Source organism: Trachurus trachurus, assembly GCF_905171665.1.
Source record: "Trachurus trachurus genome assembly, chromosome: 1".
Taxonomy (NCBI): domain Eukaryota; kingdom Metazoa; phylum Chordata; class Actinopteri; order Carangiformes; family Carangidae; genus Trachurus; species Trachurus trachurus.
In genome coordinates, this window is record NC_139891.1 from 34,823,507 (window position 1) to 34,849,735 (window position 26,229).

General features: G+C 42.3%; 3 protein-coding genes across 3 annotated transcripts; all 3 read right to left on the minus strand.

Annotated features, from left to right (window-relative positions):
• Positions 1–1,504: 1,504 nt before the first annotated feature.
• Positions 1,505–3,705, minus strand: LOC310985529 (stonustoxin subunit alpha-like). Its single transcript, XM_083971142.1, has 3 exons — positions 3,608–3,705; positions 3,357–3,400; positions 1,505–2,550 (listed from the first exon to the last, which is right to left on the minus strand). The coding sequence occupies exons 1-3, from the start codon at positions 3,655–3,657 to the stop codon at positions 2,006–2,008; spliced, it is 639 nt and encodes a 212-aa protein (XP_083827268.1). The 5' UTR covers positions 3,658–3,705; the 3' UTR covers positions 1,505–2,005.
• A 357-nt stretch (positions 3,706–4,062) lies between these two features.
• LOC310988941 (ribonuclease inhibitor-like) lies at positions 4,063–7,497 on the minus strand (the record flags this gene model as incomplete). Its single annotated transcript, XM_083975758.1, has 5 exons — positions 7,332–7,497; positions 5,287–5,454; positions 5,010–5,183; positions 4,389–4,529; positions 4,063–4,192 (listed from the first exon to the last, which is right to left on the minus strand). Exons 2-5 carry the CDS (start codon positions 5,331–5,333, stop codon positions 4,063–4,065), a joined length of 492 nt encoding a protein of 163 aa, XP_083831884.1. The 5' UTR covers positions 5,334–5,454; positions 7,332–7,497.
• LOC310989027 (NLR family CARD domain-containing protein 3-like) lies at positions 7,497–19,377 on the minus strand (the record flags this gene model as incomplete). The annotated part of the gene is made up of 10 exons (XM_083975879.1): positions 7,497–7,800; positions 8,139–8,312; positions 8,422–8,595; positions 10,968–12,687; positions 12,857–13,082; positions 13,209–13,287; positions 14,900–15,004; positions 15,245–15,364; positions 15,453–15,546; positions 19,260–19,377. The coding sequence occupies 10 exons, from the start codon at positions 19,375–19,377 to the stop codon at positions 7,623–7,625; spliced, it is 2,988 nt and encodes a 995-aa protein (XP_083832005.1). The 3' UTR covers positions 7,497–7,622.
• Positions 19,378–26,229: the final 6,852 nt, after the last annotated feature.

Consider the following 26,229-nt stretch of genomic DNA (forward strand, 5'->3'; position numbering starts at 1 on the left):
TGCTGTCAGTCACAGATGTGTTTGTGCCATGAGTCCAGCAGAGGGCACCAAAACCAGGACCAGGACCAAGACCAGGACCAGGACCCAGAGTCATATCAGATCTTTTTCTGCAAAAACAAACTCTTGTGTGGACCAGTACCAGAACCAGGATAAGGGGCAGAACCAGGACTAGGACTGGAACCAGAACCAGGATCGAGACTATATCCAGAACTAGGTCAAGAACCAGGACCGGGACCGGGACCAGAACCAGAGACAGGACCAGAAATGTAACTGGGTCCAGGATCAGAGCCTAGATTGGGACCAGGACCAGAATCGGGAACAGAACTCAAACTGTGTCCAGGACCAGAGCCGGGATCCGAACCAAAACCAGGACCAGGACTGGAACCAGAACCAGGATCAGGACCATATCCAGAACCGGGTCAAGAACCAGAATTAGGACCAGAACCGGAATTAGGACCAATACCAGGACCAGAACCAGAACTGAAACCAGATCCAGAACCAGAGATGGGATCGGGACCAAAACCACGACCAGGACTGGAACCAGAACCAGGATGCGACCAAGTCCAGAACCGGGTCCAGGGCCGGAACCAGGACCAAATTGGTACCAGAACCAGAACCAGGACTGAAACCGGATCCAGAACCAGAGCCAGGATCAGGACCAGAACCAGGACTAGGACCAGAATCCATCTAATGATCACATTGTTGGAAGATTCACAAGAGACTTTGATACTTTCTGTTCTGGAAATACTGAAACAGTTTCTCATTTATTTTGTCCAAAGCCTGTGGATAGACATTTGTAACTTTACAGCTTTTTGTGTGATAAAGAATATAAGTTGTTTTTGGAGGGATGTGCTGTTTGGACTCTATGACTTGAACAAAAATAAGGAAAAAGCCCAATTTAACATTTATTATCAACCTCATCAAACTGATGGCAGAACTTCACATTCAAGTTTATACGAAGGAAACAGTAGCCTACATCGATTGAACATGAACTTGCGCTTCAACTGGGAGCAGCAAAATCTGGTTGCTCTGAGTTTTTACTCAACCTTTACTTAGGTCTAGTAAGACTAGTAAGGTCAGTACAGAAAAACAATTGCCCCTGTTTTGTATAAAACACGTGAAACTAAAAATACAAATCACTGCTCATCAGCACATATCTGTGTTCAAGGGAACAACATTCATATAGAAACATGGATATCTCATATCTAATTAGACCAGTAACAGCGTTTAATCCCAAAAGTCAGTTTGTATCAAGTTCAATCTATCATATTTACAACAACACAAATTTCAGGAACTGTGGTTCAAGATTTCGTTGGTCAATCTTTGTCATAGAATCTACATCACTGCTTGTGTCATCAGATCTTGACCACTTCAACATGGCACAGAAACATGTATACCACTGAATGCTACATTTACATTTCTATATCTATGGTCAGCAGCATCCTCTGGTAGTCTGTAAAGGTCCATGTGACAGATATGTGTATGTAGGCCTACATATGAGACCGATGTGGATGTTATAGGCATTCCCTAGGTGAGTCTCGAACCTCGGTTTCCCACACCACAGGCGACGATGCAAACCGTTTCCCAAAGAGGTCAATGACCGATTGGTAGTCGGGTTTGAACGTCTTTTTTGAGTAAGTGAGTTTAACTTCAGAACCGCTAACCGCCACAAGTCGTCACTTCACCTCACTAGTCCCTTGTGACTGTTAGTGGCGATATCCGCGGACCTCCGTTACACATATTCAGAATTAGCGCTAGGGCTAGTGCACTATGATTATGTTTATCAAAATACCAAAGAAATGCCAGTTTTGTGCACTGATGTGTGTATAATCATCTACTTTATTTTACTACTGTTATTGTTATATTCAAGCTTTTGTTTCTTGTGTGTAAAACTACAATTGTCGTATGTTGGGTTCTTAATCCCACCCTGAAGAACACTGAAGCTGCAGCTGTAGCTCTACAAAGCCTGTATGATCTTTGTGTAGGTTTCTGGTTGGATGTGTCCTCACAAAGTAGACCGCCTGTTCCACATTGAACACAGAGACACTGAGGAACCACGTCCCAACTCAAATCCAGGGTAGACAGGTTCAGTGAAGGTTGTGTCAAAGGTGTGGATTAAGATCCGTTTGTCAAAAGAGACTCTGTAGAAGGACAGAGAGCCAGCACGACAGTCTACATATACTCCTATTCTGTTAGACACAGAGGAGGAGGAAGAGGCGGCAGGGGGCGGGGGGACGTCTGATTTTATATTATCGTGCCAGAAGGAGTAACCAAAACCACCAGAGCAGAAGAAACTCCAGGACTGATCATTTCGTCCAAACCTGCAGGCAGCACCATCTCTCCTCCTCCAATCTCTGGAAGCCAGTACTATATAAATGTTTCCTGTGTATTCAACCTCCCAGTAGCAGCGACCAGTCAAACCAGGTATACACATCACTGGGTAGTATCCATCCTGTGGCCCGTCTGTGGTTGCCTTCACTGTCCTCTTGTTCTCAGACAGTTGGAAGTGTCCGTCTGTGGGATTTATGTCCAGTGAGAGCTCAACAGCACCTGATGGAAAGAACAAGACCAAACAGTCTTTTAATGGCACACATTTTGACTTTAATTGACTCAAATATGGAAGCCCAAACTGTTCAAAAACATAGCAATAAATGAATCACAAGCTCCATTCATGGACAGATGAGGGTTGAGTGGTAATACAGTAATAAGGTATACCGTTGTATCTTAAATAGCAACGGTATCAGTTTCAATACCGTCATTAAAAAATATATGCAGTGCACTCACATAGGGGCCTGAAATATAATTTATTTTACTGCCTAAATAATGAGTGTATGTCCAGCAGCTACATATGTGTGGTGGGGTTTTCAGTTTTTACTCCAATAGTATCATGTTTTCCTTTGGGGGTGAGTTGGTCCTCAAGAAAAACACAACTTCTGCTGTTTGTTAAAGTTGGTAATGTACATGCTTTGTTATTGTTTCAGTATTCTTATGTCGTGTTTGGAAGGGTATGCCCTTTCTGAATGACATTTTGGTGACTCCGTCTGAGCTGTACAACATGACTTTTATTTGGCCACCATAATACCGTATACCTCTGTAAAATGTGGAGGAGGTTTAACGGTATCAACATTTGGATACTGCCCAACCCTGGGACAGATATAGACATGCATTTTCTGGCAAGTTAAAGCCAACATAACCGATCAGACGTCACTGACTGGTCCATCAACCGGTACCAGTACCAATGACGGCAATGGCAAGGGCAATGGCAAAAAGCACCATCAGTACCGGCGATGACAGAGGCAGCAACGCCACTGGTACGGACGATGGTAGATGGTAGGGGCAAATTAATCCACACTTACACATTGTCAGTTCAGTTCTCAGGAGCTGCTCTGTACGTTCCAATCTAGAAGCAAAGCAAAACAAGACAAGTTAATTTGTGTTGACATTTAGACACAATGTAAAGCAACCACAAGGTAGAGGATAAAGAAGATTATATACACAGACACAAAGGAAGAAACAAAGCAAGAATAAAAACTCCAGCAATCTACAATGTCTTTAAGTGCTGAATTTAAGGCATTTCACATTTTGAAGCTGTTATGACTCATCTCACCCGAGATCTGTACACTGAGGACTCTGCAGTGCAGCAGTGAGCAGCTTCATTTCTGAACCCTGTGGGATTTGATTGGACTGGCAAATCAAAGCTGCAGCCAGGACTTCACTCTTCTTCAGGCAGTGAGACTCCACTCTGTTTGGGAGAAGCTGTGATGACTCATAAAACCAGTAGTGATGCTCTTCAAATTTACTAATCTGTCTATTTAAACTTCAGCAAGTATCTGTATCTGGTAACTCATTGGGCCCTAGTTTGGTGGCGCAGCGCAGGTGGCACAAGGTAGAGTTCTGCTTTCTAAAAGTGCCACATTTCAAAGGATGCCCTCTCTTGAGCAAAACAATTACTTGTGGTGAAATGTAATGGCCATGTGGAATAATTTCCCTAATAAGCGACAATAAAAGTCTATCGTCTAATGTCTAATCTTTCAGCCCTGTATTGAATAAAAAAGCTGATGTTCACCTGTGACGTTGTGTTTCTGAATCCAGCAGGTCATTGTCTTCCACATCCAGATGTTTCAGAAAAGACAGGGACCTAAGAAACTCCAATTCCTGACGGTTTTTCTTTGTGAGTCCAGTTTGAAGCAACCTAACAAAACATTACACAGTAACAAACCATTAAAAGTGCCACATTTGAAAGGATGCCCTCTCTTGAGCAAAACAATTCCTCGTGGTGAAATGTAATGGCCATGTGGAAAGGAATTTCCCTAATAAGGGGTAATTAAAGTCTAATGTGTAATGTCTAATATTTCAGCCGTGTATTGAATAAAAAAGGTGATGTTCACCTGTGAAGGTCAATTGTAACACCTTCTGTTTCTGAATCCAGCAGGTCTTTGTATTCCACATCCAGATGTTTCAGACAAGACTGGGATCTAAGAAACTCCAACTCCTGATGGCTTTTCTTTGTGAGCCCGGTTTGAAGCAACCTAACAAAACATTACACAGTAACAAACCATTAGAACATTAAACATTGTGTTTGATGCGGTTCTGCAGCTGCTTGTTTTGGGTAGAGATGTACCGAATCCTGATTTTTTTGGGTTCTGCCAAATAGTGTTGTCTTGTTCGCATACATTTCATGTTCAAAAGACTGAATTGTTTGATTGAATGAACTGAAGAAAATCACTTCCTGAACTGCTTTGTTCTTTTCTCAGTACAGTTGGGCTCCGCAGCATGCGTAAACCTTCCTGTAATCATTGGTGGTGTCATTATGCTGACGTGTCTCAGACAGACCTGAGACCTGTCCATGGTGTACTGCACCAGGATTGGCTTACTTGCTGATTTTCATCATTAATCAGGTCTGCAGCACTCTCTAGGCTACAGGATTCAACATGGGTCTTTGTATTTCTTTTAAACATTTACAAGACTACTATTTGCAATGTATTTTAAGTTATAAAACATTTACCTACCTGAGAGTCTCCAGTTTACAGTGTGGACTCTTCAGTCCAACAGAGAGCAGCTTCAGTCCTGAGTCCTGCAGGTCGTTGTTTCGTAGGTCCAGTTCTGTCAGACTAGAGGACTGGGAGCTGAGGACTGTGGCCAGAGATTCACAGCTTCTCTCTGACAGATTGCAGTGTCTCAGCCTGAAGTCACAGATAATGGTGAAGACACAACTTTCGACAGACCGCTCTGGATCAAATGCTCAAATGATAATTTCAGGAAATAAAAAAATAGTTTCACCCTGACCTGAGAGTCTTCAGGTTTGATTTGTCCAGTCCAGAAGAAAGCAGCATCAAGCCTGAATCCTGCAGGGTATTGTTACTCAGGTCCAACTCACGCACAGTTGAGGACTGAGAGCCAAGAGCTGCTGTCAGCCCCGGACAGCAGTTCGCTGTGAGCGCAGTTTGACTAAATCTGATTAATAAACAAATTATTAATATTCTATTGATATTGATCTTTATGGTCATTGTTAGGGTCCAAGTTCTGGGGCGTAACATTGATATTGCAAACCAACAGTTAAAATGTATTAATCCATTGTTTTTAGGACCTTGGGAAACATTTCACTGCTTGTGTTTTTAGCAGCAATAAATACAAAACCAGCATTCTTTTGGAGCAATGTTTAATTGACCAGCCAGCACGTCCGACAGTCTTTCCCCCTACTTATCCTCTTGGTGACTATACTGTTGTTTTATTTGATAGTCATTCTATAACCCAAATTACTTGACGATTTTAAGATAATGGTTTAAGGACATCAGAATGAAAATCTAAATATAATACCATCTTAATCTAACAATGACAGAATGTATGATTTGTTTTGGTTATGGATTAGAAGTGATTTTAACTTGCCATTTTGCTCTTCTAGGGGAAGGGTATGAAGTGGCGATTGAATATCTCCTCATTCCATCTATTGATAGCTTTCAGTCACGTGACTTCCCAGGGACCTGGCGGTCAAAAGCAACATTCCAAAATAGCAGCGCAACGGACTTTCTATGGACAAACAACCGAGTAATGACTTAAATGATCTGCCAGCGGCCGAGAAAGAAAGATATAAAAACAACTTTGAAGTTTTGGGCACTTGTGACCCATATTCAACACCAGCTGCTGTATACGAGCTGTTTAATATGACCAGTTCCCTGTCGAAGCTCGAGTTGGGCGATGTTTACATTTACCTGGTGGAGAATCCATCATCCTCCACCGATTGCAACCAATAATTCCGGTGTTATGGCTCAACTGGTTTCTGATTAAAAGCCCCATTTTGTAGTTTTTTTAAAATAATGTTTCTGAACTCATTGAAGTGGTAGAAATGTACCTGTAACTTTCCTGTGTGGGAACACCGTCCTGGTACTGCAGCTCCGCTGAGCTCCAGCCCACTGAGCCCAGGCTCCCTGCTCCTCTCACCCACAAACCAGCCCTGTGTTGGGCTGCACGGTGACCAGCTGCCCCCCTCCTTCCCCCCGGAGCTTTGCTACGCACCGCTACCGACGGCAACGATGACGGCGGTCCGATAGCAGCGGGACCCGGCGGCGGCGATGGTAACAAAGGACCGCCGCCACCGGACACGGCAGCAGGACCGCCCGCGGCGGCAGCGACACGGTAACGGGGGTCGGGACCGACCGCGGCGCGGCGAGGACGATGACCGGTATTGTTTAGCGTATTTTCAGAGTGTTTTCCATTAGTTCGTAACTTTAACATGACAGGCTTTGTCATAGTGTGCAGTGTTGTGCAGAGTGAGAGTAGTGTGGCGCTGACTGACTGTAGATTGGCGGAACAGGTTCACTCACAGAAGCATATTGGCTGCAGTAACATGTGAACTGTGGCTTGATTTGTGAATTTGTGACAAATCTGCGGACGGAAGTGCAGCACAGCTGTTGTTCGGCACGGTAACCAGTTAAATCAGACACCAGTTGGGCCATAACACCGGTATTTTTGAAGCAGCAGGGAGCAGTGTGTGTTTTTCTGCCTTGTCCTAAGCCGCGGACAGCGGGGAAGTGGATTGTTTTGACCGCCAGGGGGGCGTTCCATACGGGCCGTGACGTCACATGAAAGCTATCAATTAAGGACTTATTATAAGTCACCACAACTGAATTGGGTAACTGGCAGATTGGATGGTTTCCCAGTGGGTCAACACAACAGATTTTCCCCTATCTCTTTGTTTGAAGAGTTCACAAAGCAAGCAAGTTTTGTTTGTTATTTCTTAGTTGGTATTAGCCTGGAAGAATCACATTTTAAAACTATCCCCCTGGTGGCTCAGTGGCAGTAAATATAAAAAGGAAAAAGAGACATAGTCTAACCTGAGGGTCTCCAGTCTACAGTGTGGACTCTCAAGTCCAGCAGAGATTAGATTCAGTCCTGAATCCTGCAGTTTGTTGCTACTCAGGTCCAGTTCTGTCAGACTAGAGGACTGGGAGCTGAGGACTGTGGCCAGAGCTTCACAGCTTCTCTCTGACAGATCGCAGTGTCTCAGCCTGAAGCACACATAGTGGTGAAGACACAATTTGCTTTGTACAGCGAACAGGACAACTTTCAACAGACCGCTCTGGATCAAATGCTCAAATGATAATTCAGGATATAAAAAAATAGTTTCACCCTGACCTGAGAGTCTTCAGGTTTGATTTGTCCAGTCCAGAAGAAAGCAGCATCAAGCCTGAATCCTGCAGGTTATTGTTACTCAGGTCCAACTCTCGCACAGTTGAGGACTGGGAGCCAAGAGCTGCTGTCAGCCCTGGACAGCAGTTCGCTGTGAGCGCAGTTTGACTCAATCTGATAAATAAACAAATTATTAATATTCTATTGATATTGATCTTTATGGCTTAGCTATTATACCAGGTATTATTCCAGATAAAAAGTATGAACATTTGTGAAATATTGTAATGGTTGAAAATATGAAGAACATGATGATGATTGAAACTGTATTGAAATATCCTTCATGGTTCTCTTTAGGTCTTACATTTACTAAAGGTTTAGCATAGCAAAGAGAGTCAGGATCAGTATAAAATCAGGATTTCATCCGTCTCTTTGTGTAATACCACTAGGCCAATATTATCAGTGGCAGTAAATATGTAAAGTGAAAAAAAGACATAATTACACAATAATCTAACCTGAGGGTCTCCAGTCTACAGCATGGACTCTCAAGTCCAGCAGAGATCAAATCCAGTCCTGAATCCTGCAGTTTGTTGTCACTCAGGTCCAGTTCGGTCAGACTAGAGGACTGGGAGCTGAGGACTGATGAAACCTCCTCACAGCACTTCTCTGTGAGTCTGTTTTGATTCAACCTGATGAAAGTAATTGAAGATTAAAAAAACTTAATTACAATAATCTAAGAAGTACTGACGAGATCTGAGGTACAACAGAAAACAGAAAGTCATCACACCGTGATCTGACCTGAGAGTCTCCAGTTTACAGTGTGGACTCTTCAGTCCAGCAGAGAGCAGCTTCACTCCTGAGTCCTGCAGGTTGTTGTTACTCAGGTCCAGTTCTGCCAGACCAGAGGACTGGGAGCTGAGGACTGACGACAGAGCTTCACAGCTTCTCTCTGAGAGGTTACAGCTACTCAATCTGAAGGAGAGTTAGTGGTTAACAAAAGCAATTAAACCTTTTCTGTTGCAGTGTAACCAAATGTAAACTCTTCAAAAAACGTTCAGAAATATTTGTTCAGTCAATCATTTCTCCCTTTGATAATGTCAAATGGTGTTGTATTTTATATTGTTGGAATGCCTGATTAGTCACCTTTATAATGAGGTACAAATTATAAGGATCGTGCATTCATGGAATGAGCAAGTCAGCTATGTGCCAAAATCCCCAAAACAGAGCTTGTCATTGTAGAAGATAATAAGATAAGATAAGAAGACTTTATTGTCCAGTGGTTTTAAAAACACAGTGGAAATTTGCCTTTGGCATCTTGGTAGTCAGCCAACAACAACAGCTGGACACATCCAGCACAGTAACAAATAAACACATGAAATACAACATTACAATATCATACAACAGCTGCGGTTTCACTGTAGCTCAAAGTTCACCTGAAGATGCTCTGGTTCAAGATATCCACTGCAGACGGCACAAATGACTTTTTGTACCCTGCTTTTTTAGCTAAGGGAACTCTGAGCCTCCTTCCTGATGGCATCAAAACAAATGCAGAGTTGAGAGGGTGGGTGGTGTCATTGTAAATCTGAATGGCTTTTTTGGCCATAGAACGATTGTATATTTCCTTGAGCTGAATTTGCTTGTCTCCTGTTATCTTACTGGCCTGGTTAACTACCTGGGCCAACTTATTCCTGTGTCTGACTGAGAGGTTCCCATACCAGGAGATGATATTAAAGGAGAGAACACTCTCAGTGAGTGACCGGTAGACCATGGTCAGGGTTTGTTTACTGGCATTAAAGCTCTTTAATTGTCTAAGAAGATGCAGCCGCTGTCTAGCTTTTTTGTAAATGTTGTCTGCATTTCCCTGAAAGGTGAGGTTGTTGTCTATGGTTGTGCCAAGATATTTAAACTCGCTGACCTGCACCACATCCTCCCCTCTCATGCCAACAGGCCTGAAGATAGACCCTGTGCATTCTGCTCCTGCCCTCTCTCCCAAACACATCTCCTTGGTTTTACTGACATTAAGGTCAAGGAAGCTGTTCTCAAACCAGGTGGTAATTTGGTTGATGTGTTGGGAGTAGGAGGGACAGCAGGCATCCTGCAGGCATCCTGCAGGCCGGCAACCAGGGCCATATCATCAGCATACTTAATAAGAGAGAAGTCTTTGCTGTTATATTGCAACTCATTTGTATACAGGGAGAATAAAAGCGGCGATAAGACGCACCCCTGAGGAACGCCGGTGTTCAGGACAAGACAGTCAGAAAGTATATTATTAACACACACACGTTGGGGTCTCTCTCTCAAAAACTCCCTGATCCACAAAGTGAGATTGCTACTGACGTTCAGGTCACATAAACGTTTCAGGAGAATGTGTGGCTGAACCGTATTAAAGGCGGAGGAGAAATCCATAAAAAGTACACGAACATAGGTTTTAGCATGATTATTTAAGTGACAGAATATTTTATCCAAAAGAGTGAGAGTGGCATCTTCCACACCTCGACTAGCTCTATAGGCAAATTGCATGGGGTCCATGAACTCTGCTGTTTGTAGTGTGAGTTCCCTGCTCACTCAATGGCAGGCAATCTCTGAGTCAGTGGCATTCCCATATCTCTACCTACCTCCTTCCTACTGGATGACAATGCCCCCCAGGAGCCAGGATCATTACAGAGAACCTTCAGAATGTGGGAGTGGAAAGTATGGAGTGACCTACCAAGAGTCCAGACCTCAAACCAAATGGGATCAGATTGGGTGTGCTGTACCTGCTAAAGTGACAAACACAACCACGCTGGTTGACCTTCAACAACTCCTGCGGAATGGGATGCCATTAGGGTGACCAGGTCCCAATAAACCAAGTTGGACAAAGGATATGTTTGTGAGGGACAAAATGGGATTTTTTTTTTTTTCCTTATTAATGTCAGAGTGTGCAATCATCCAATCCACCAAGCAACTCGGAACAAGAGTACCAACAGAAGAATATTGCAAGGGATTTTGGCACATTTTTCTTGGGTGCTACCCACACGTTTAGCTGTGTTGCTCATTTCACAGATGCATGATCCTTAAAAGTTGTACCTCATTGTAAAGGTGACTACACAGGCTTTCTAACAATATACAATATAACACGAATTGGTATTATTAAAGTGACTGAAGAATCAGATCTATTACAACGTTGACTTATTCTTTCGATATAATTTGTATATTTGACTTATTTGCTGATCCCCCTACAAATGATAATTACAGTCACTATCTGCAGTTATCTCTACACTTACAGAGCTTTCTTGGAGGCTTTGATCACCGGCAGCAACCTCAGAAGAGCCTTCTCTGAAGCAGAGTATTTCTTCAGGTCAAACTCGTCCAGATCTTCTTCTGATGACAGTAAGATGAAGCCCAGAGCTGACCATTGAGCAGGAGACAGATAACGTGTGGAGAGACGTCCTGAGCTCAGGGACTGTTGGATCTGCTCAACTAGAGAACGATCACCCAGTTCATTCAGACAGTGGAACAGGTTGATGCTTTTCTCTGCAGAGGGAGTCTCTCCAATCTTCTTCTTGATGTACTGGACTGTTTCCTGATTGGTGAGTGTGTTACTTTTTGTCTGTGCCATCAGGCCACGTAGGAGTCTCTGATTGTTTGGTAGTGAAAGACCCAGGAGGAAGCGGAGGAACAAGTCCAGGTGTCCGTTTGGACTCTGTAAGGCCTCGTCCACAGCGCTCTGGTGAAGATGTCTTAGTTCAGGTTCATTTCTGAACCACTTAGACCACCAGGAGGTCTGTTGTTGTGACATCAGGTTGAGTCCAGAGTTGATGAAGGTCAGATGGACATGAAGAGCAGCCAGAAACTCCTGAACACTCAGATGGATGAAGCAGAACACCTTGTTCTGGTACAGGCCTCTCTCCTCTTTAAAGATCTGTGTTAACACTCCTGAGTACACCAAGGGTGCTCTGATATCGATGCCACACTCTGTCAGGTCTGATTCACAGAAGATCAGGTTTCCTTTCTGCAGCTGCTCAAAAGCCAGTTTTCCCAGAGACCTAACCATCTTTCTGCTCTCTGGACTCCAATATTGATCAAATGTAGGTCTACCATAATACCTATCATTCTCTCTTTTCATATAGACTACCAGGAAGTGGATGTACATCTCAGTCAGGGTCTTGGGCAGCTCTCCTCCCTCTCTGGTCTTCAACAGCTCCTCCAGAACTGCAGCAGTGATCCAGCAGAAGACTGGGATGTGGCACATGATGTGGAGGCTTCGTGATGTCTCAATGTGGGAGAGGATCTTTCTGGCCTGCTGCTCATCTCTGAACCTCTTCCTGAAGTACTCCTCCTTCTGTGGGTCAGTGAACCCTCTGACCTCTGTCACCATGTCAACACACTCAGGAGGGATCTGATTGGCCGCTGCAGGTCGTGTGGTTATCCAGAGGCGAGCAGAGGGAAGCAGGTTCCCCCTGATGAGGTTGGTCAGCAGCACGTTGACTGAGGTGGACTCTGTCACATCAGTCAGGATCTCAGTGTTGTGGAAGTCCAGAGGAAGTCGACACTCATCCAGACCGTCAAATATGAAGACGACCTGGAACTGATCAAACCTGCAGATTCCTGCTTCTTTGGTTTCAGAGAAGAAGCGATGAACAAGTTCCACCAAGCTGAACTTTTTCTCTTTCAGCACATTCAGCTCTCTGAAGGTGAAGGGAAATGTGAAGTGTATGTCCTGGTTGTCTTTGTCTTCAGCCCAGTCCAGAGTGAACTTCTGTGTTAAGACTGTTTTCCCAATGCCAGCCACTCCCTTTGTCATCACAGTTCTGATTGGTCGGTCTCTTCCAGGTGGGGCTTTGAAGATGTCTTCTTGTCTGATGGGTGTTTCTGGTCTGTCTGGTTTCCTGGACGCTGTTTCAATCTGTCTGACCTCATGTTCATGATTGACCTCTCCAGCCCCTCCCTCTGTGATGTAGAGCTCTGTGTAGATCTGGTTCAGAAGAGCTGAATTTCCTGCTTTAGCGATGCCTTCAAAAACATGCTGGAACTTCATCTTCAGAGCAGATTTGAGTCGTTTCTGACTAACTGCAGCAACAGTTCCTAAATAAGGAACAGAATGCCAATATTGACAGCAGTTAGTGAAATATTAACCAGGTCAACGCCCCCTATTCATACACATACACAATGTATTGTGGCACACCACTGCTGTTAGATTATGAGGGGAAACATTGGAACATATATGAAAGTGGATGGTGAAACAGCTCCTTACTGCTCTGAAGACTTTCAGCCACATCCTCCTGTTTCATTCCTCTCAGGAAGTGTAGGGTGATCTCAAGAAATGTTTCTCTGGTGCGTCTTCTCTGGTCTTCATCCACACCATCCATTAGCTCATCATCCTCACTCATCTTTAAGCATTCTGGGTAATCTGAACTCAGAACCTTCTGGAACATCTTCAGCTGAGTCTTTATAAAAGTTACAATGTTCTCCTCAAGATGCTACAAAACAATCACAGGTCTTGTATAAGTATGGAAACTCGTCTGTAATGTTGGGAGAGCTTCATTTTCTATAAGACTGCAATAAAATTAATTAAGTAAAATTTGCTGTTGGACATCATCACATACCATAAATATGGACTCCAGCTCTGTTGGACGCAGCTGGACGATTTGACTGCTGAGAGGCTCTGAACTTTGCTGCTCAATGCTGTAGACAAAACAGAAAGATGAATGTAGAGTTCCCTCATGAGATATTCCATGGATGAGATGCTACGGATACAATATGTTCAGCGATGAGAAAATAGAACATTGCAACACCTTATCAACATTAAATACTTAGTTTACAACTATTCATAGTGTCCAATACCCAAACTTCAAAGTCTAAAGAATGGTGAATCTACCCAGACGGGTTGTCCCTTTTTATTCACACTTCTTCTGTTCCATTGTTTGAACAAAAGAACCGCTGGCGAACAAGACGTTTGTTTAAAAGGATTTCCTCACATCCTGAAGATTAGATTTCCTCTGTATCACTGAGAAGTGGGTGAGTGTTGGTGAGTCCAGTGCTTTTACTCAACTTTTGCCCAATGACTGCAACTCCCCGTGGATGTCTGGACGAGGTGGAGGAATAGCGACTGTTTACAAGAGTCACTATAAATGTAAGCAGCTATTGCCATCGTACTTGTTCACCAGCTTTGAACTGAGTTTATTTGAGCTGGGTCCCTCTCACATAGTGCTGTGTGCAGTGATCAATCAGCTTCCCAAATACAATAAAGACTTTGTAAAAAAAACTTCCTGGCTGAAGTTATGCCTAAATATGACCATGTTCTTATAGTTGGGGGATTTTAATGTCCACGTGTGTTCTGAAGGCTGCAGGACAGAGCAGGTGATTTAGCCAGATCCAGCCCCTAACACACACACAACCACACCTTCAACACACACCACATCTGTGTGCACTGCTTACATTAGATTAAAGAACCATAAAAGGATCGACTGTATCCTGCTTCCTTCTTCATTTAAGTCTTGGGGGAACTTTATAGACTGTGTTCTAATAGACGCACACTTCGCGATTACAAATCAGAGAAGCCAGTCTGCATTCTTTAAGCCTTCATCGTGTGTTGTGTTGTGGACCCCCCATGCAAACTTGGTTCCTTAGCCCAGTATATTAAACCTGAAGCTCAGAGGGGACGGTTGTTTCGCTGTTGTAGCTCCAAAACTATGAAGCGATCTGCCTCAACACATCAGACAGTCCTCTTCCCTGCCTGTTTTTAAATCTCTTCTTAAAACTGACCTTTTCTCCTTGGCCTTTGACCCCTAGTAAGACACTTTGTCTGATTTTATCTTATTTTTATTGATTTTATTGTACGGCACATGTTGTATGTTTTAATTCATATTATTTGTATTTTACAAAAAAAAAAAAGTTACCGATAGGGGGCGACTTCCACCAACTCCACCGGGCTTTTTATTTCATTTTTTTTTTAATTTTGCTACAGATTTTGTTGTTTGTGTGTTGAAATATTTACAAACTTGGAGTCAATTTGTGTGCTTATAAGAAAATTATTGGCATTAAGTCAGTGAACTGTCATCATGATGGTGGAAGAGATTAGAAAGAAGAAAAAATATATATACTGTATATATATATTATTTGTATTTTACAAGTAATTTCATGCCCTATGTGAGGTTTTAGGTCTTTTATTTCTGATGTCATTTATTTATTATTCTGTGCAGCACTTTGGTCCACTATGGATAATTTAAAGTATTCAACAAATAAAGTTGGATTGGACTGGATTGGAATCACAAACACACCTGGTATAGATTCTTACCTTTCTTCAGTAGAACAGTGATCATCTGTGAAGTTAAGAGGAGGGGTCCTAGACCTCATGGACACACAACTGGGAACAGAAGAGTCTGGTCCCTGCTGAAGAACACTGATAGAAACAAGCCTTTAAAGAGGAACTATGCAAGTCTGGCTGGCCATGTGCATTTGTTTACAATGAAGTTGGCAAAAAATCAATACATGGAGCGGTGGATAGCGCTATATAACATATACAATGTTACAACGTGTATATTTGTGTAGTCTTAATTGTCATAAACAAAAGATTACGAGTTACAGAGCATGTTTGTGTCACGGTGGACAGAGACGAGAGGTGGGACTTATATTTACTTACGGAGTTTCTGAAGGAGTTTGTCCTTTAAATTTTGAAGGTAACTCCATGGACCAGTGGCTCTTGCAGGATGTATAGCTGGGCTCAAGTCCAGGAGAGTCTGGTCTGTGCTCCTGCTCTGGGCTTCAACACAACACAACACAACACACACACAGGTTTGTAAATAATGATGATGCAGTGATTTGACAACAGTTATAGATCTTCATCTCACCTATGAGCTTTGGATGGAGTCTCATGTTTCCCATGCAGCATTGAGTTAGAGGGAAGGACTCCCTCTTCACCCTGATCCATGGTAGGAGCTCCACCTTCACAACACAACAATTATGTGGTAAAAACAGGAAGCTAGGGAGCTGCATGACGCAGTTTTCGAATGGTCGCCAATCAAGTTGAATGTCTGTGAAGCACCACTCACTCAGAAAAGAATGCTTACTACTAGAATGAGACTAGGCCTGAGTTCGTAAACAAAAATGAATACTACGATCTTGGAAAAATATCTGAAACAAATACTAATTTTGTTTAAATTTCTCTAATTAACATTAAGGACCACCATGGCGGTATTTTAAAAGCCATAAGCTTCACAGGTGTTTATTTACAAAATGAAATAAATTAAATTGTTGTGAGTGTTTCTCTCAGGAAGTAAAATATAAAATAAAAATAAATGCACAACAGAAAACCACAGTCTGGGATTGTCTGCTGCTGTGGAGGACTTGTGGAGGTGATTAGATGGGTGGAGGTGAAACTAGAGCTGAAGGTAGCAGGTATGCTATCAGGGGAGCTCGGGCTCAGAGGTTGGAATTTGACTAAAGTCAACTTCCCTAACAGGAGAAAACACTATGTGATACAGTTTCTGTTAAAGGCCATTTGAAAATCATATCTTCTTTTAGTCTTCTACAACAATGATATAATAAAAAAGTAAAATACAAGCTAAGTGTTTGTGAGTTATCACACTTCTTGACAGCCACATACAAGTAACTGTTCCTTCAGATATATAGGAATGTGCAGTATTTACACTCAGACAAGTGCTGTGCTCAAATTTAAATAAAACAGTTTACTTATCCAAGTCTAACCTTGAATGAATAACTGCCATTACATCATAGTGACATAAATCTGCACTTATTACTCAGTGACAAGAAGAACAGATGGATCATCTATTTGATTTGATCTATTAAAGATCAAGGAAACAGAGAAAACTAGAATAGAATCACAACGCATTTTCTTTATACAACATATAAGTTATTTACTTAAGCTGAAGCAAGAAAAGGAGAATGAGACTCTTACCTGTTTCCAGTCTGAAGGTTCTGGTGAATACTGAACCACCTCAGAGCAGTAAATCTGTTTACTTTGCATGGCGTCAATGAGGAAGTGAAATTCAGCCCATTCAGCTTCCTCTTTATGGTCATTGTGGAATCTCACCATAACACGCTGTTCTCTGTGTGTCTGAGTCTGTGGGGACTAGATTATTTGATTATTTAACATCCAAAAACACACCGTTTCAACATTTACTCATATTTATTTCGAAGGCGACAAATGAGTATTCTGATGATGCTAATATGAAATTCCCTCTTTAACAATTCCTCCACTGCAGCTCAGCAAGGAAACACAGGGACTTTTTGTTTTTCAAACATTGCATTTCAAGGCTTTAAAGATTCAACTCTATATTTTTTAAGCCTGCCCACAAGCCTTATCCTTCAGTGCCATACAATAACAATAATCACCTGCCTGTCCAAGCATTAAATGTAAATATATGGCTCTTAGTTGAGTTGACCATTGTTCAGATTGTAACTGAACTAAGCAAACAGTGTAAATTAGATTTCGCTATATGGTCCCAGTAACTCTCTGCTCCAAAGTTAACACCACCAACTGTATAAAAATGTTAACACTGAAACTTTTAAAAATATTGTTAAAATACAGTTAGTTTAAATAGTTTAAATAATGTGTTATCTTAGTTTTCACCTTATTTAGAAATTGAGTGATCTTAGGTGGTAATTTAGCTAATTTTTGTTTGTGAATAAGGAAGGAATAAGAAAATGTTGTGATTTTCTTTGATACTGTCAAATTGTGAAATTGCCTTGGCTGGGAAAGAAAGAAAGAAAGAAAGAAAGAAAGAAAGAAAGAAAGAAAGAAAGAAAGAAAGAAAGAAAGAAAGAAAGAAAGAAAGAAAGAAAGAATAATACATTAATTTATTTTTTCATTTGCAGTAAAATCCACATTGGAAAGCAACAGCGCTCCAACAGTGTACGTGCTTCAGTGTAAGGAGGTTGTCGGTATTTCATTGGTCTCAGTAGTTTTAGGCGAGAGTGTATTGTTTTTTAAATCAGTGGATTGCGTCTCTGGAGAGAAGTCAAGGTCTTTGGAGAAGAAAAGGCTTTCTCTGGCATTTGATGCTTTGGTCGTGCAGAGGACTGGGTCTGAATGGAGAATTCAACTTCCCCCCAAAAAACCGACAGATTGTGAGAAATGTCTTTGCCTCTTTCACTTCCTTCTCTGTCTTTCCCTTAAGTGGTTTGCCTGCCTCGTGCAGCTTAGGTTTTGTTTGCTCCACATTTATTTGTAGTTAAAAACATGTTGCAATCACTCAGTTTAGGTGGGGCGCTTTCACAATCTCGGAACATTCCCTTTTCTTGAGCCTGTGAATATTCTCATTTGTCCAGGTTAGGGTTATCTCAAGGACATTTAAATAGAATTTAATTCAATTAAAATTTCCTTGTGATATTCCCTTATCTTGCAAGTCCCTCGTCCAGTCTACAAATCTATTCATTCCCTTCTTTTCATCATCCTTTGGGACTTATCTGGTTCCTGTTTCATACAGTACCAGCCCCAGAGAGCCGGGTTTACAATCTCTCCACTTATCCACAATTTTCTGTGACACCTTTAAGTAGCTTTACAGATGTTAGACAGATAAGGATGAATGACACAATGTCCAAGTGAGGACCAGATCAAGACTAATCACTCACATTCTATTCCAATGGCCCCAATCAAGTAACCACCCCACATTTATATGAAAAATAACAAACCTTTATTATTATTATTATTATTATTATTATTATTATTATTATTATTATTATTATAATATAAAAACAACAAACATATCCCTGTGTCCTCATAAAGATTTGATCTTTACCCTATTAGCAGGAATTAAACCATTAAACCATTGAGCTTTCTCAACATTGGGATTTCCCAACATTGAATTTCTTCAGCATCGGGCTTTCCCAGAATTATAATATCCTCATAAAATTTAGGTGACAACCCTTAGTGGTTTTCCATTCAAGTAATGACTTTTACATCTTTTAATTGGTCAAATCAAAACTAGACTAGGACACTAGACTGGATGTGTTTTTATACTTTATATGTGACCTTTAAGTATAGCCTACTAAACAGACAACTAAATAGGTCAATTTCGTCCTTATAGACTCATTTTACTGATCTAATGACATGTTTTACAAACTTAAGCTTCACATTTAAAGCAGAAGTAAGCGATCCGGTCGTTTTGGCTAACTTTTTGTCAGCCGATGGAGTTAGCAGCCCCCACCCTCGTCATGGATCTATTGGTCCTCGTCCCTACGTCACCACATTCACGCTCATCCCTTGGCTGCACACACAGCCCTTCATGCCGTTCTCTCTCCTCATTGGATAAAGGTTGTAGGTTGTGTTTTCCTTCATGTACAACCCTTTAAAACAATGAGAAAGCAAACAAGTATTTACATTCCCTACATGAACCACTGTTGTTTATGTGTCTGTATTTTTCCTTGTTTTATTGATCAAAGTATGAACAACAATCCACAGATTCATGTGTGTTTGTTGACTGTGCTGTACAGTGCAAATTCATCGTTTCCATCTTGTTGTCGTCTTGTTCTGTGAAGAGAAGAATAAAACCTTCACTCTGACAGTTATTAAGATGATGTGTATTGTTTTCATGTGAGAGGAGCTGCTCACCCTGATGCACTGCTGGTGTTGTTCAGTCTGACAACAGAATATATAACTCCATTTTCCTCCTCCTCAGTTTCTCTATGGAGATGACCTCCCTGGTTCTGCTGAGAGAAGCTGATGCTGGCGTACTGAAGGTCATCCTGCTGTCCTGCTGCAGATGACGGCGAGTCAAACGCTGGACCCACGTTCAGCTGACGGGACAAACACATCTCAGTTATAACTAGACTTTTACTGTGTTGTAATTCCTATTGTCCACCACCAGAGGTCAGAGTATTCACACACTGCTTCATGTTCCTTGACACATTCTGCAGAGTCAATGAATCAACATGCAGTGAGGTTCCACAGTTTAAAGCCACTTTTCTCAGCCTGAGGGATCTACTACACCATCATCCACAGCTTTAATGAACCATTGTTTGTAAAACACCACCCAGCACCAAGAAGGCAGCCATGAAGAAAGTGGACTAAACAGCTGATACAACAGTTTCCAGGTGAGTTTTAACAGGACAAGTGCAGTCTAACATTCATGCTTCATTTCACACTGGCAGACTTGAACTCTTCCTGTCTCACCTCTGCTCCGTTGTCAGGTCTCTCTCCTGGTTCACGCTGCTGTGTGAACAACTTGTCTCTTCTAGACAGGAGGAAAAACAGTCGAATGAACCAACTCCTACATTTAGATGGATCAGTGAAGATGACGATGGAGACACAGACGTTCTCACCTGATCCACAGGAAGACAGTGAGGACCAGAACCAGGAGAACAACAGTGATTGTTCCAGCAGCTGCTGATTTCCATGAACCTGGAGGATCAGAAGGAAACACCCAGTAGCTACGTTTACATGCAGAGCTTAATCGAGCTATGCTCAAAATTCGATTTTGGCGTCTCAATTTACATGCAACTGAGAATCAAATAACTGACGGGGTCCGCCCCCTCATATGGCGTCACCCGTCGTTTCAGCGGGTTAATACGCCCCGCAGTCCTGTTGACTTTTCTGTCATCTCGTAAAAAACAGAATATAAACAACTTAGTAAGCTTAATAATAAATTCTCAACTGCAGTTCCCCACCAGACGCGCCAGTCTGGGCTTCCTTTCTCTCTCTCTCTCTCTCTCTCTCTTGATAAAACACTCTTGCTGGTGGCGCTGTGTGAAATGCATTGAGTCTGCGCTGACGTTGGGTTTTTTCTTTACTTTGCCGGGTTTGGCCGGCTTCACTGCTCCACTTTGTGCTGTCTCTACTGTTGTGGAGCATGCACATGTAGCTGATGTCATATCTGGCCCTCTGCGTTGTGTTTCTCACGGCCTGCCCTAGGTGGGGTTCGATCCCGCGACCTCCCGCACCGGAGGCGACGATACTAACCTCTTCGCCAAGAGGTTGACAACCACTTGGCGGGGTTGGTTAGCACGTCTTTTATGGGTGGAGTGAGTGCACATCCGTTACACACATATGCATTGTCCAGCTTCAGTCTGACTAAGGTGTACATGACGGAGAAAATCGAATTCCAATCGCATTGTCTGGGTGACTTTAGTCGGACTAAAGGTGCGGCCACACTATCTCCGACCAATTCTGGGAGCATCGTGTCGCACTCATTGATAATACGTTGGGTTGCGCCGTAGTGTATCCCAGCATGCTTTGCGCGGCGACGGCGACTCCCGACGGCGCCACCCAATGTATTCTCAATGGGAGCGACGCAACACTCCACGAATTGGTCGGAGATAGTGTGGCCGCACCTTAAGGCATTTACATACACTTCAGTTGTCCAGTTATAGTCGGATTAAGGCAATCATTCGTTTTTTTCAAGTGTCATGTAAACGTACTGACTGACAACTGATGAGATAGTTACAGGACGACTGAGTCAACAGAGGATTAACATACATTTACTCACCTGAAACAACAACAGTCAGATTTAAGGTGGACTTCTGACGTCCTCTTGTGTTCTGGGCTTCACAGGAATAATACCCACTGTGTTCAGGTCTGAGGTCAGTGATGGTGAAGATCTGTCCTGAAGCTTTTGGTGAGTCTTCATCCTCCTTGTACCAGGTGTAATTAGCTGCTGGGTTAGCATCACTGCTACAGGTCAGAGTCACTGAACTGCCCTCCACTATCTCAGCAGAGGGACTCACTGACACAGAGGGAAGCTGTGGAGCATCTGGAGGAGGAAACATGAAGACGCAACATTAAAACTGTTGTGTACAACTTGAATATCAAGATGTGTCTCCTACTTACACAGGACGTCTACAAACAGAAATGTAGAGTTGATCTCTCCATATTGATTCTCAGACTTGCAGTGGTAGGTCCCTCTGTCCTCAGAGCTGATGGAGGAGAAATGATGAACTCCTTCTGCTCCTTGAAGCTGAGTTTGTTTCTCCTTGTACCAGGTGAGTTTAGCTGCTGGGTTAGCATCACTGCTACAGGTCAGAGTCACTGAAGTGCCCTCCACTATCTCAGCAGAGAGACTCACTGACACAGAGGGAAACTTTGGAGCATCTGGAACAACAAACATCAACAACACAGTTTAACTGCAGAGCTACATGTTGTAGTTAAATGAGAAACAGTTCATAGTTTTATGTTTGGGAGCATAAGAAATGTTGTCTGGAAAACATGGTTCTGATTACTATTCAGCTTCACATAGGCTTTTAAAATAAACTCTCACATTTGACATCAATAGAGAAACGTGCTGATATAGATCCCTTCTCATTCCAAGCTCCACACTCATACTCTCCAGAGTCAGAGGGCTGGATGGAGCTGAAGACAAACTGTGGTTGGTCACTGAGACGTTTCCATGTTTCCTTCTTCTTGTACCAGGTGTATTTAGCTGCTGGGTTAGCATCACTGCTACAGGTCAGAGTCACTGAACTGCCCTCCACTATCTCAGCAGAGGGACTCACTGACACAGAGGGAAGCTTTGGACCATCTGGAACAACAAACATCATCAACACAGTTTAACTGCAAAGCTTGAGTTGTATTTAAATGAGAAACAGTTCATAGTTGCAAAATAAATGTTGTATCTGGAAGAAAATGTTGTGGTTACTATTCAGCTTCTTATAGGTTTAAAATAAACTCTCACATTTGACATCAACAGATAAACGTGCTAAATTCGAGCCCATCTCATTTCTAGAAGAACAGCAATACAGTCCAGAGTCAGAGGACTGGATGGAGCTGAAGACAAACTGTGGTTGGTCACTGAGACGTTTCCAGTCCTTCACCCTGTACCAGGTGAGTTTAGCTGCTGGGTTAGCATCACTGCTACAGATCAGATTGACTGAACTGCCCTCCACTATCTCAGCAGAGGGACTCACTGACACAGAGGGAAGCTTTGGAGCATCTGGGGGAGGAAACATGAGGAGAAGTCAACTTTAACTGTCTTTTCACAGTAGAAGTGAATATGATGTAGTTGATAGTTTTGATCCAGTATGAGACATAAACTGTGTAGTGGAAGGTTTTAGTTTGACATTGTATTAGTGACACTGTGGAGTAAACTCACACACTGGAGGAGAGCGGTGATCCTCACATCCTTTAAGAGCACAGGAATATCTGTTGGTATCATTAACAGAGACTCTGATGGAAAATGTTTCCTCATCCATCTTCAGTTCGTTCTTGTACCAGACAAAAGAAGGACCATCAGCTGCTTTAAAACTGCTGTGACACTTCAGCTCTACCTGGTCTGATGGTCTTTTCACCAGCACCTGGAGGTCTGGATCAGTGAATAAAGAACAGACATGAACTAAACTAGAAAAGTACAAACACAGAGACAAATAAAGATTCTCAGTCATCAATGACTTGAGCCAAACTGATAAATATTCCAGTGAAAACGTTACCTCTGACAGTCAAAGTCACTCCAGGTCGCCCTGTGAATTTCCCATCTTTATTTGTTGTAATTCTGAACCTGTAAACAGCTGAGTCACTCTCTCTCAGGTCTTTGATTCTCAGTGTGCAGCGTTTCCTCTTATTACAGTGATTCTCCACACGACCTCTGTAGTCTGAGTCTGTTGTCAGATCCACAGCAACATTATTAACCCACTTAGTGAACCAGTATCTTTTCTGAACTCTAGTAGAATAGCCATTTATCCACTCTGGGTGCCTGTATGTGCAGCTCATTTCCACTGTTGATCCTTTAGAGGCACAGATGTGAGTGTCAGTGTAAGTCACTCCCCAGTCACTCTGACCCTGTATCACTGTAACACAGAGCACAGCAGAAACCACAGTCAGACTCAGAACAACACTGAAGTTTTATGGAGCTAATTCAACATGTAAACCTGCTACATGACTAAAACACATTTACTAAACTACTCGGCTCCAACACGTCTCACTGCAAGTTTAAGACAAACATGACTGTGACAGTGTTCTATATTGTTATTTATATGTCACTGAAGAAAAGTCATGTTTTTCTCCTGTGGTCTCTTCCTTTTTATTCACTTTCAAACTCAGAATGTGAACAATGTTGCATGTATTCACACTTTGTTACTACTGTATGTGATAGATGTGTAGATAATCACAGGTTGAGGTCAATGTGAACTAGCCTCGTAAACCAGCCTCTCGCGGAATTGCATTTCATTTCATTTCTCAGGAGAGTCTGGCCTCATCCCCGCTGTAAGCGTTTGGCCTGAAACCGGCCTGACACAGCACGTTGGCCAATCAGGGACCAACTGGTGCAACGCCCCATCACTACACCAACTTGCTGACTGGCTGAATGGGGTTGTCTGTCAATGCTAATAGCCTACTCCCGCCCAGTCCAAACGCTTACAGGGGGAATGAGGCCAGACTCTCCCGAGAAATGAACTGAAATGCATTTCCGCGAGAGGCTGGTTTACGAGGCTAAATGCGAACTATACAAGGAGCGGAAACGTCACACTGAAACCACCAAGTAACAGAATTAACTGACATTCAGTTCCTTATTTTCAGCCTTGGTAGCTGTTCTCTTGTTCTTTTAAACTGAATGTACAGACATTTGTAGATAAACTCTACAGTTACTGAATCCTTCAGATGAACCACATACAGCTTCATTCATACAGTTAATTAACTGTTGCTCCGTTTTTTTTACACAGCCATCATTGAAAGTATCCTCACCTCATCCATTACAGTCTGGTACAGCAGTCTTGACACACTGTCAAAGAAGAAACTACAGCGCATCATCAACAGAGCATCCAGAATCACTGGCTCCCCCTTACCATCACTTGAATCACTTCACCACAAACGGACACTGCGCAGAGCCCGGAAAATTGTCACTGATCCCACTCATCCTGCACACTCTGCCTTCCAGCTGCTCCCCTCTGGGAGGCGCTACAGGACAGTGGCCTCCAAAACAACCCGCTTCAGAAACAGTTTCATCCCCACTGCAATAAATATCTTGAACTCTGTTCACCGTGGAACAAGCATGGCATTATAAGTTGTAATTGTGTGTTTGTCTATACATGTTATATGTTTGGAACCTGTACCAATGAGCTGTACTGAAAGCAAATTCCACCAGCCTGGCTGTGTGGTCATTAAAAGAATCAATCAATCAATCAATCAATTGAAACAGCACCAGCCTAACTGTGTAATAACACAGATGCACAACAAAGACTCACATGTGTTTGAATGACTTGTATTATATGAGATCAAATCAACCATAAACACATAAAGGAGAATAATGAGTTATTTATCGCCTCAAACCTGTTTTGTTTTGGTCTGAGTGTGTTCACTAAATGTCCTACAAAGTAAATGTAGACGTACAGTACCTGGTACAGTGAGAAGAAGTATGACGACAAATCCACTTGATGCTGCTGTTAAACTCATCACTGCTCCTCTCATCTCTCTGTGTGACTTCAGACACAATAAACCACATAAGCTGATGAACAGTGCATGAAAGAAACATCAATTTGATCAAAAACTAGTTCTAGTCTGACAAGAGAGGAAGGTGATGATCGTCTGTGCTTAGAGGACAGAAGTCAAGTTGTTAAAAGAAGACAAATAACTTCCTCTTTACATTATGAATATTCATGAGGTCAGTACAAGTCTCATTTACAGTCATGTTGTTGTCTTACAAACTGCTGAGGAAGTCTTGAGAGACACATGGGAACTGAAGAAATAATTAAAAACAAGTGTAAGCGCCATTTATAATTGTTTGTCAGTTGCGCTGATTTATATTGACTCGTAACACGTTTTGAATGTGCCTTGAGTTTTGAGCCGTCTGTGTTGATGTTTGGGTTTGTGCGGCTTCCATAGCAAGAGCAGGAAGTGAAGCGTTGTAAAGAATGTGTAAAAGTGTTGAATAAATGAGTGATGGTGGAGCAACACAGTCGTTTTACCGTGAGGTACGCGACGCACGCGATGTCTGCAGCTCGACGAGTATAAACGGTCTCCTGTCATCTCTCATGAGTGGTTGACAGAATAAGAAATGAAGAACAAAGAAGAGAACGTAAAATAGCCACTACAACAAGTTTTAATCTTTCTAATGTTCAGCAAGTCTCTATTTATCTCCCTTGCACATTTCCCTTTGGAGCATCCTGGCAGAAGAATTTCCTTCGGGATGAATAAAGTTTGTTTGTTTGTACGTTCGTCCGTCCGTCTGTCCGTTCGTTCGTCTGTTTAAGCAAGTGAAATACACACGTTTTGCAGTTGAAAAAACTAGACAAGTCACGTTTGTCACTCACTAGCTACTGGGCTAACACCTAACATCACTATAACAAAAGCTAACAGCAGATTAAAAAATCGAATTGTGTCCAAGTGATTGTTCTGTTGTGAATAAATATCATTAAATGTGTAACATCATCCTGTAACCATTGAAAGCATAAAAAAGTCAGTTTTTAAACTTTCCACTCATAAATGGTGATGTGTTTGTTATCGTGACTACAGTAAGCTAATGTTAGCTGGACAGATGACTTAACCTTGGTAGCAGTGGGTTAGCCATGTGCAACGTGTTAACTAGGATACCTAATCTAACTACTTAGTTGAACCATTGGCAGCCTATATAAAACAATTCACTGTCAGACATTGACATGTTAAGGAAACTGTCATTCACACAGGTTCAACCATTTTATGTTTTTCCCTCACTAGCTGCTTCTAGCTAATAGGATATTTGCTAACAT